This window comes from Haliotis rubra, unplaced genomic scaffold (assembly GCF_003918875.1).
Source record: "Haliotis rubra isolate DU_JTF1 unplaced genomic scaffold, ASM391887v1 Scf463, whole genome shotgun sequence".
Classification (NCBI taxonomy): domain Eukaryota; kingdom Metazoa; phylum Mollusca; class Gastropoda; order Lepetellida; family Haliotidae; genus Haliotis; species Haliotis rubra.
This window is the reverse complement of record NW_025767150.1, coordinates 324,080-336,580: the sequence shown is the minus strand read 5'-3', so window position 1 is coordinate 336,580 and position 12,501 is coordinate 324,080. Positions and strand designations below refer to the sequence as shown.

Genomic DNA, 12,501 nt, shown 5'->3' with positions numbered 1-12,501 from the left:
GTCGTGTGATTTAAATCTGTCAACTCTAGGTTGGCCATGTGATTTAATTCAGCTGAATGGAGGTAGTCAAGGTGATGGAACTGTGACTTACTCATGTCTGTGAGAAGCTGTCGCTGCTGCAGGACTGCCTTGGTGGAGGAGCTGGGAGCAAGATCCTGCATGTTGTCATCGTCATTGACCACCAGGTAACCTGCAACAGCAACATGGACGTCAGCAAACATCCCAGTTTGGAGCATAGCTGTACTGCTTCACTGACCCACCTATTCCTGGAATAATGTAAAGTCCCCTTAATATTGACCTATCCTGTAAAAGTGTCAGAATGAAATATTTTTGGATTGCCGAAATAGGGTATGTAGATATATGGTTCTAATCATAGCTTAGTATCATCCCCATCCCCCATATAGGAGCTCTAGGCAAACATGGTTTCACAGCTAATATTGGAGTCTTCTGATCCTGGAGTGTGGCATCACAATACCCAGAATGTGAAAAAATGTCACATCTAAAACTTTACGTCAAATCCACAACAGTTATCAAAAGGAAAGTATATCAGCACACAACGTACTCACAGACATCTGATCAGGCTCAAACAACATGCACAAAATCACAATTACAAAAATCACTGTGAGGTAAACCAGAAACACGAGCCACATAAATGACTACCCAATAAAGTAGAGAAATAGTTTCTCCATTAATTATGGTTGCCTAGTGACAAAGACACACCTTATTTCCAATATCCAACATCACCACTGGTCAACAAAGCTTATTTTAGTTTTTCACTTGTTCCAATTATGGTCCTCAGCACACAGAAAATCCTTTAGACGTAACCTTTATATGAATCTCTTCTATGTATCCTTTTTAGTATCCCTTAGATGTACCATACAGATATGTATCCTTTGGATGTAGTTTGAGACTTATTGTTAAGATGTATTTTTGGACATATTAAGATGTATTCTTTGGATGTATTGTTTAGATTTATCCTCTAGATGGATGGTTGAGATATATCGATAACACGCATCTTTAAGATGTCCTGCACAATCACAGATGATGGGCAGTTCCTCGGTTTCCAACTGATCAAAACCAGCAAATCCCTGGAACAGTCTCCCATTTCTATATGACATTAATACATATGGTGATGTCCCACTGTCATAAAATGGACAGTGTCATAAAAGGACAGAGAGTTCGGTAACCCTGATGGCCTCCTCGGGGAGAAATACCAGTGTCAACCTGTCACAGTCGCTAGAAGTAATTTCCCACAAATCTTCAAGCTTTGCCAACACAAAGGCAGTGACCAGTAGATTGCTTCTGCCATGACAAGGTCTCAGCCAAAAGTAATTTCAAAAGAGACTGACCACATTCTATGACTTGGGGACTTCACAAATGGCCTATAATGATAGCTTGGTGATATGAATACTATATAATTACTTTGAAGTGGTGCCAAGGTATAGTCAGCCGTTGAAGCCATGACCTGATAGCCCTGGAACATGAGATGGTGGGACTACCATGTTTGGTGTGACCTGATTCAGGCTTGTCTTACCGTACTTATGCCAGTTTCATTAATGCAGTCAGTAAACTATACAACCAAATGACATGGTGAAACATTATTAGTCTGCAAATTGTAGGTATCAATCTTTTTTAATCAACCATAAAAGGATGAAAGCTATAATGACAGCACAACGTGTCTGAGTGTACACTGTGCCAGTCAGATCACAGCAGAGTGCAACCACCAGGATGCCGCTTCACAAAGCTATCATGAAGTAATAATTTCATACAAAAATTCATTATTATATATTACCACTGCATATTATATATTATGATTCAGATATTAGGAAAATATAAAGTTAGAATGTTTCACAATAGACACGCTTACTCTGGGCTAAATCTTAATGAGCCTCATTCGAAGTGTTCCATTAATGTTATTCTAACAAGTGATGACATGTTTACTTTATAAAAGAAAAATGAAAGTAATTTATTAAACAGTGTAGACATAGCTTTGGTCTTACTGAAGGGAGCGTCTTAGATAGAAGTCCTTATTACCTTAGGCTAGAAAGATCTTTTAAACTACGTAGTCGTAACCTACCAGTATACTTTTTGAATAGTATGTCTGTGAGATGAGTTTTTAATACTTTAAACTGGTGTCTTTCTCTATGCTATTACTGATTATAATTAAACTATTATTCTGTACTTATATTTTCCTAATATCTGAATTGTAATATATTCAGAGCTCCAGACAAGATTTAGCTCATGTGGGTACTGTACCCACTGTATTTTTTTGGAGTGGGTATTATGAATGTTTAGTGGGTATTTCATTTTCCGTTACCCACTGCTTTCAAATATGTGGGTATTTCAGTGATTTTACTCACCTAAGTATATGTCATTGAGTATGTTTACTAAGCAGGTATGTTCTGCCTTATGTCATACCTAATCAAAACCAACTTAATATAATGGAAATGATTTCATAAAAAATCACTCATCCTATACTGACAGTACAACACTAGTCCTAAACTAACAGTACAACTTGATAGCCATCGATGTCTTTTTCATTACGCGAGCGATTTTTATGAATATACTGAAAGTCATTAAAAATGCAATTTGACATTCATACTTTCTTTACTCACACTAATTTCAACATATATAAACCTAACTGGCAGATATGTTTTAAGTGAACATCTGTGAATAATTTCATCTGAAAATGTCCAGTCAACAACAACATCAGTGACGCAACAACGACATCACACAAAGGAGGGGTCACTTGCAGTCAATATCGTGGCCACCGTGCGCTGCAAGACATGCTCGCAGTCTTTGGGGCATTGAAAGACACACATTTCTCAGGAACAGCTGTTGGATGGTCTGCAGCCTCTGATGGTCTGTGGTCTGATCATGACACCACCCCCTCCAAAACGATCATGTTCAAGGACACAGTTTGCCGCAAGTCTTTCTCCTTTACGTCGATAAATCTGTTGACGTCCATCTGCAAAGGATAAGTTAAACCTGGATTCATCTGAAAAAATGACCTCTGGCCATGTCCTGTTGCTAAGATTGGCCCCATTTGCTGCCCATCGCTGTCTGGCAAGTTTGTGGGTACGGGTGACGACACCGGATGTTGAAGGCAGCAAGGCATCCTTACACCTTTTGGACGCTGAAATGACGTTGACTTGTCCCAATTGTCCTCCTTGCCTTATCATCAGCTGTTTGGAACCGATTTCGCAAGTGTGAAACTCGGATATTGCGGTTTGGTCGAGCCGTTATCACAGGTGGTGCACCAGGTCGCGGACGATCAGCAACACTTCTGGTAGCCCGAAAACGTTGTCTGAGTCGACTTACAGTGGATGGATGCACATTAAAGTGCCTGGCAATCATCACATCTGAAGCACCTTGGCTGACCATACCGATAACCTGATTCCTTTCGTCTTGTGTCAAGTGTGGCATTTTCTCAAAGTGATTTAGTTCCACAATTCCTTGTGCTTTTACAGGGCCTGGGTGCAGGTAATGCATGTGCACAATGTGTTTCATGAATGTGGTTGTGTTTACGAGAAATGTCAAAGGTTCAGTTTTCAGTATCAAAGTTCACGTGAGAGGAATGCTCCGGGACTCGAACTCGAAATGGGCAAGCATAACAGCCTTTTATCCCTACATCCTCTGTATCGCAGGAAAAAATCTTCAATAGAATTCTTGTAAGTTTCAGGACAACAAATACCAATTGCGTTTTTAATGGCTTACAGTATATATTCCGTATGCATTTGTTATAAACTTTTGGCGTATCTAACATTTTAAATGTGTAATTGGTACGCAACAATTATTTTTCAATGCGTAGTTGGAAATTTTCTATGCATATTTTACCCGGATACGCAGCTGATCTGGGCCTCTGATATTGCTTGCAGTGGTAATAATTACTAATGAATTTTTGTATGAATTATTACTTCATGATAAAGCTATCGTAGCGCTATGACGGTCATAAGTCAATGTTACAGTATAGGAATTCCGACAGTCGTAGTGCTACAATAGCCTTGTGAAACGGGGCCCAGTGTACCATCCATACAGTACAGCCATATTACCCATCCAATCAACACTTCAGTTTCCTCTTGCATTCTGGTAAACAACATATACGACTCACAATAGGTTAAAGAAAACCAGGGTTTGTCATATAAACACTCTTAACCTGTCACGCCAGGACAGATGTACCATAGTAATAAGAAAGAAAGGGGTATTCCCACTTCTTATTTGAGCAGTATTAGGATTACATATACAAAAGATAGCATAGAATTTAATGCCATTTCTATCCACATCAGCTTTCCATCATGACTGAGATAATGAATATACTTCATCACAAGTCCCCTGCCGGCGATGTACCATTACATTAAAGGAAATCCAGTCCATTTAATGAAGCATCAAGGCCATCTTGATTATTTAATCATAAGGAATGGATGAGGACAAGACAATATTTCATCTGAACTATCATGATTGTCCTTCACACAGTGTGGCGCCTCCCAGTACCGTATCATTGGATCCCCTACTTCCGAAAGACATTAAACGCCAACATAGGAGACTTTTGGCACATGGTGAAGTATAAGAGAAACTAAATACCAGTGTCAAAGAGTTTATGTACACTGTAAGAAAAACAGATAAATTATCATGGTCCTGGTCACCATAGTGACCAACACATGTTTTGACAACACGTTCCTAGAAAATATATGAAAGACATATATATCTAAGCCAAGCAGAATCTAGCATGCCTTTGCCATTCTAAAACAAGGTCATAAGAACTATAGTCCGTTTGGCTCAAAAGCGAACCGATGAATTGCAATCTAACTCGAAAACTAATAAACATAACATACTCAATGAAACGCTGATCATAATTAAAACATCATACCCACTCTGTGAGGTTTTTGCAGAATTTTTGTCCTAAAAATAATAAAGTTGTTTAACAAACTATCATTAAAATATTGACACAGTTCACTGTTTGTTACGAGCACCTGGCTGTCCCTTTCTCTGCACTCCTCCCTCGTAACAAACAGTGAACTGTGTCAATATTTTAATGATAGTATGTTAAACAACTTTATTATTTTTAGGACAAAAATTCTGCAAAAACCTCACAGAGTGGGTATGATGTTTTAATTATGATCAGCATTTCATTGAGTATTTTATGTTTATTAGTTTTCGAGTTAGATTGCAATTCATCGGTCTGCTTTTGAGCCAAACGGACTGTATATCTAACTCTGTTACTGTTGAATATCAGACATTGTTTCTTTTCTATTGTCTACTGGGATTCTGGTCATCTGCACACTCCATGATCAACACCAGGGAAGTAAGCCCAATCTCTGTTAATGACCCGAGAACATATCTTTGATACAACAATCGATATGCTGAAGAGATCTTTTATAGATTTCATGTTTTTCCAACCCTATATCAAGGACTACATGTTTTTCCAACCCTATATCAAGGACTACATGTTTTTCCAACCCCATATCAAGGACTACATGTTTTTCCAACCCTATATCAAGGACTACATGTTTTTCCAACCCTATATCAAGGACTACATGTTTTTCCAACCCTATATCATGACTACATGCTTTTCCAACCCTATATCATGACTACATGTTTTTCCAACCCCATATCAAGGACTACATGTTTTTCCAACCCTATATCAAGGACTACATGTTTTTCCAACCCTATATCAAGGACTACATGTTTTTCCAACCCTATATCAAGGACTACATGTTTTTCCAACCCTATATCAAGGACTACATGTTTTTCCAACCCTATATCAAGGACTACATGTTATTTCAACTCTATATCAAGGACTACATGTTTTTCCAACCCTATATCAAGGACTACATGTTTTTCCAACCCTATATCAAGGACTACATGTTTTTCCAACCCTATATCAAGGACTACATGTTATTTCAACTCTATATCAAGGACTACATGTTTTCCAACCCTATATCAAAGACTACATGTTTTTCCAACCCTATATCAAGGACTACATGTTATTTCAACTCCATATCAAGGACTACATGTTTTTCCAACCCTATATCAAGGACTACATGTTTTTCCAACCCTATATCAAGGACTACATGTTATTTCAACCCTAGATCAAGGACTACATGTTATTTCAACTCTATATCAAGGACTACATGTTTTTCCAACCCCATATCAAGGACTACATGTTTTTCCAACCCTATATCAAGGACTACATGTTTTTCCAACCCTATATCAAGGACTACATGTTATTTCAACTCTATATCAAGGACTACATGTTTTTCCAACCCTATATCAAGGACTACATGTTTTTCCAACCCTATATCAAGGACTACATGTTATTTCAACTCTATAACAAGGACTACATGTTTTTCCAACCCTATATCAAGGACTACATGTTTTTCCAACTCTATATCAAGGACTACATGTTTTTCCAACCCTATAACAAGGACTACATGTTTTTCCAACCCCATATCAAGGACTACATGTTATTTCAACTCTATATCAAGGACTACATGTTTTTCCAACCCTATATCAAGGACTACATGTTTTTCAAACCCTATATCAAGGACTACATGTTTTTCCAACCCTATATCAAGGACTACATGTTTTTCCAACCCTATATCAAGGACTACATGTTATTTCAACCCTATATCAAGGACTACATGTTTTTCCAACCCTTTATCAAGGACTACATGTTTTTCCAACCCTATATCAAGGACTACATGTTTTTCCAACCCTATATCAAGGACTACATGTTTTTCCAACCCTATATCAAGGACTACATGTCATTTCAACCCTATATCAAGGACTACATGTTATTTCAACTCTATATCAAGGACTACATGTTTTTCCAACCCTATATCAAGCACTACATGTTTTTCCAACCCAATATCAAGGACTACATGTTTTTCCAACCCTATATCAAGGACTACATGTTTTCCAAGTGACACCCGGTTAGCCAACTAACCACCTTTGACTAGTTGTTTTTGTATCACCACCTCACGGTTGGATGTATCTACTAGTTTAAAACTATTCACAGATAGGTGACCAAGTATTCTCAACTATCTTCAGCAATGTCACTATCTCTGCACAATCGCTGCTGCAGCCAAAAACTGTTCACTTACTCTTCAATGGATTCAAGCTTGACCTATCCCAATTCTCAAAACAAGTTCAAACATACAAATTCAATGAAGCAATAATCTTCCTACAATATTCTTCAGGACTGACTACCTTGCATGTTAAAGAATGTATTACATTTATAACACAGTAAGTAATGTAATAACGGACAAGCTGGCATCCTATATGGAGGACATGGCAACTTCTGGTGTTAGGTGCTGGTGGATAAGATTCACGTTTGGGGGTCGTAGTAACCTGGTAACATTTTCATCTCTCCTACACAGTTGAATTATGGGGACAATTATGTGTTTTAAAAAGAAATATGTCATGCATGACAATTTCCCAAATGCTATTTAATCACAATAAATCTGCAGATAATTTTTCTTTATAGATTTGTACAATGCAAATCATTTTACTTTGCTGTGTGCCCAGAATTTGTGACATTTCAGCCCAGTCTGCCTTCTATTGGGTCAAATTAATTGATGATTATTTACCTCGCTCTCAAGTTACCAGTTAATTGAAACAATGTAATGAGCAATAGTCTCTGAAAGAGGATCAACAGGATGGTGGGTTTTTATTTCTTTATTTGCAGCACTGCCCAGAATTCATGTACACACAATAAAACTAAAATATGAGATGATTGTCCACTCAAATGGATGAATCTGGTAAACTATTTCAGTAACTGTTTATATTTCACTGAACTGACAATTTTCAAACATAACTATTTTTTAAAATCATATATTTTCTATATATTTTTATTTTGACTAATATGCCACAGATAAAACAACAGGAATCATATAGCCACACGAAAAGGCGGCCAAATCAATGATCATATTTGATGACAGGTTCTTTTGAAATTTCAGACTCAGCCTGCAGACAAGAAGCTCACAAACTGATGGGCATTTAAGTCTCTATGCAGGCATTGTACATGTGCTGCTTGTGTGTCCAATGCCCGTGTGAGCTGTTCAGGTGACAATGTACACTGGCATGAGAGACAAGTGAGGCATCTGCAGGAATATCAGGATGATATAAGTCATATAAAATGGCAAACAGAAGATAAAGGCTGTCCTAGTCCTTGTTTCATATACCATTGTCTGTTCATAAATTTCTCACTGTACAAGATATATTACATGTCTAATGCAAGATATACAATAGTTGTATTGTGTGCAATACAACCCAAACACAAGAATGTCTTGGTTATGACAGACAAGAAGTTTTAGAGTCACATAACCATCTCATCCTTCCTGGTACCCATTTACAGCTGGCTGAACCGAAGCATATTTTAAACCAAGTCTCTTGTCGGAGTAGACACCACATGTTTTAGAGTCCTGATCCCTGGATCCTGCTTTTGATCGCCTATTTCACTACCGTCTATGACCAAAGCTGTTTAACTTTGCCTAGTTTGCGATCTGTGTGCTGTACCCCGGAAATGAATCAAGCCTATTAATGGAAAAATCTCCTGTGATGAATACCAAAACAGAGATGAGCAGCTATCATGACGTAACCTCAGACAGCAAGAGGAAATGTAATCCTCATGATTGATGGTCGCAAGCTCAGATCTGATCTGAGAAGCAGGCGTGAGCGTTGAGATTTGTCTGTTCACAATGAGTTATGACTCCACAGTAGGCTGGTGTTTTGGGATTTTTTTGCATTAACATGATTATCCACAGTTTATTATTTCAGAGGTACCTCAACTGATGTCAGTCTCCCTTGAAGGATTAGGCTAAGGTGAAGGTCAGGCCTCTGAGTTTGTGTCAAGTACACATGAGTCGAGGAGAAAGCAGTACCAGTTTTCAACTTTTCAGACCATGTTTGATAATGCCAAGAGTGTTTGGGTTTTTTACTGAATGTGGGACTTATTCACTGTACACTTGTCTGTTAGGCAATACAGTGTGCTCATATACTATACATGTGTCCATATGGAGGTTACAATATTGACAAAGTTTGTATTTTTTTCATCTGTATATTCAAGTTTTAAGTAAGTAGCCATTTTTTTTCTGTCAACTATGGAGACCATCAACTAACAGAAAAACTTGACGTTATGTATTCAATAATTCATGTATTTAAATTCCAACATCATCCTTTGCTCCATGACAACCCGTATCATTCAGTCTGTAACTATGGAAACTGCACACTGACTATAAACTGTTAGTGCCTTTCACTTGTAATATACATTACACTAATTATATCCAAATATTCTAAAAACATTCCAGAAGAAATGTGATTGACAATTCCCCCATGACAAAGAACCAAGTGATTCCGAACACGTATTCTGGTCCGATGTTTTGCTATGATGCTGTACAGTTACGACAACTCCACTGGTGCACACCAAGCTTCAATAATTGGCTAGACTGTCATGTTTGCTTGCCATATTATGAGCAGTTTGATGAATGAATACAAAGTCCATGGAGATTTATATCAGCAGACTTGTCTTTGCTTCAAGGAAGCAACCCTCAGTGGACAGAGAAAAGTCACTTCATCAGAAATTGATATCAACCAAGTGAAGCTGATTAAATAAACGAGTCAAATAGAAACAAATTAAATTTTCTAAGAAAAGAAAACAAAAGAATTATGGCTACTTTTTAGATTCAAATTTGCAGAATTCTTGCCAACAAACAGGTTGGTGAGCAAGTGAGAGCATGACTGAGGTCTAAGCATGAGTGCTTGCCTAATGCCCTTGTCTGCCGTGTTCTTGCCATATAATAGTGTTTCATAAATATTCACATTTGAGTCTGGCAAACAAATACTTGAGAGTTTGAGTCACGCCATCAGACCAATCGCACATTGTCTTCAATACACCTAGCATAGCAAACAACCACACACCTCATCATTACTCCCAGCATGACACACAACCACACCTCTCACACATCACCATTACTCCCAGCATAGCACACAACCACACCTCTCACACATCACCATTACTCCCAGCATGACACACAACCACACCTCTCACACATCACCATTACTCCCAGCACAGCACACAACCACACCTCTCTTTACACATCACCATTACTCCCAGCATGACACACAACCACACCTCCTCTCTACACATCACCATTACTCCCCAGCATAGACACACACCACACACCTCTCACACATCACCATTACTCCCAGCATAGCACACAACCACACACCTCACACATCACCATTACTCCCAGCATAGACACATAACCACACCTCTCACACATCACCATTACTCCTAGCATAGCACACAGCCACACCTCACACATCACTCATTACTCCCAGCATAATCACCATTACTCCCAGCATGACACACAACCACACCTCTCACACATCACCATTACTCCCAGCATAGCACACAACCACACCTCTCACACATCACCATTACTCCCAGCATAGCACACAACCACACCTCTCACACATCACCATTACTCCCAGCATAGCACACAACCACACCTCTCACACATCACCATTACTCCCAGCATAGCACACAACCACACCTCTCACACATCACCATTACTCCCAGCATAGCACACAACCACACCTCTCACACATCACCATTACTCCCAGCATAGCACACAACCACACCTCTCACATCACCATTACTCCCAGCATAGCACACAACCACACCTCTCACACATCACCATTACTCCCAGCATAGCACACACAACCACACCTCTCACACATCACCATTACTCCCCAGCATAGCACACAACCACACCTCTCACACATCACCATTACTTCCCAGCATAGCACACACAACCACACCTCTCACACATCACCATTACTCCCAGCATAGCACACAACCACACAACTCTCACACTCCACACCATTACTCCCATAACACACAACCACACCTCTCACACATCACCATTACTCCCAGCATAGCACACAACCACACTCTCACATCACCCATTACTCCCAGCATAGCACACAACCACACCTCTCACACATCACCATTACTTCCAGCATAGCACACAACCACACAGCTCACACATCACCATTACTCCCAGCATAGCACACAACCACACCTCTCACACATCACCATTACTCCCAGCATAGCACACAACCACACTCTCACACATCACCATTACTCCCAGCGCATAGCACACAACCACACAGCTCTCTCACACATCACCATTACTCCCAGCATAGCACACAACCACACCTCTCACACATCACCATTACTCCCAGCATAGCACACAACCACACCTCTCACACATCACCATTACTCCCAGCATAACACACAACCACACCTCTCACACATCACTCATTACTTTCCCAGCATAGCACACAACCACACCTCTCTCTCACACATCACCATTACTCCCAGCGTAGACACACAACCACACACCTCACACACATCACCATTACTCCCAGCATAACACACAACCACACCTCACACATCACCATTACTCCCCAGCATGACACACACAACCACACAGCTTCACATCACCATTACTTCCCAGCATAGCACACAACCACAATTCTCTCTCACACATCACCATTACTCCCAGCATAGCACACAACCACACCTCTCACACATCACTATTACTTCCCAGTATAGCACACAAACCACACAACTCACACATCACCATTACTCCCAGCATAGCACACAAACCACACACCTCACACATCATCACATTACTCCTAGTATAGCATACACACAACCAGCACATAGCTCACACATCACCATTACTCCCAGTATAGCACACAACCACATTACTTTCCTCATCACACATCACCTCAGTTTCATTACTCCCAGCATAGCACACAACCACACCTCTCACATTATATCACCATTACTCCCAGTATATACACACAATCACACAGCTCACACATCACCATTATTCTGGCATAGCAGCACACAACCACACCTCTCACACATCACCATTACTCCCAGTATAGCACATACAACCACCTCCTCTCACACATCACCATTACTCCCAGCATAGCACACAACCACACCTCTCACACATCACCATTACCTCCAGTATGACATAGCACACAACCACACACAACTCACACATCACCATTACTCCCAGCATAGCACACAACCACACCTCTCACACATCACCATTACTCCCAGCATAGCACACAACCACACCTCTCACACATCACCATTACTCCCAGCATGACACACAACCACACAGCTCACACATCACCATTACTCCCAGCATAGCACACAACCACACCTCTCACACATCACCATTACTCCCAGCATAGCACACAACCACACATCTCACACATCACCATTACTCCCAGCATGACACACAACCACACAGCTCACACATCACCATTACTCCCCAGCATAGCACACAACCACACCTCTCACACATCACATTACTCCCAGCATAGCACACACAACCACACCTCTCTCACACATCACCATTACTCCTAGCATGACACACAACCATACAGCTCTACACACATCACCATTACTCC

General features: G+C 40.0%; 1 protein-coding gene across 4 annotated transcripts in view; it reads right to left on the bottom strand.

Moving 5' to 3' along the window:
* Positions 1-12,501, bottom strand: part of LOC124290365 (dystrobrevin beta-like) — a 199,838-nt gene that overhangs the window by 98,941 nt on the left and 88,396 nt on the right. For all 4 annotated transcript variants that reach the window (XR_006901905.1, XM_046727073.1, XM_046727074.1 and 1 more), the window contains one exon: positions 92-190. Coding sequence is in view for 3 of the 4 variants with exons in the window: in XM_046727073.1 (XP_046583029.1) it covers positions 92-190 (99 nt within the window). In the remaining variant the exon portion in view is untranslated. The remainder of the gene's footprint in view (positions 1-91; positions 191-12,501) is intronic.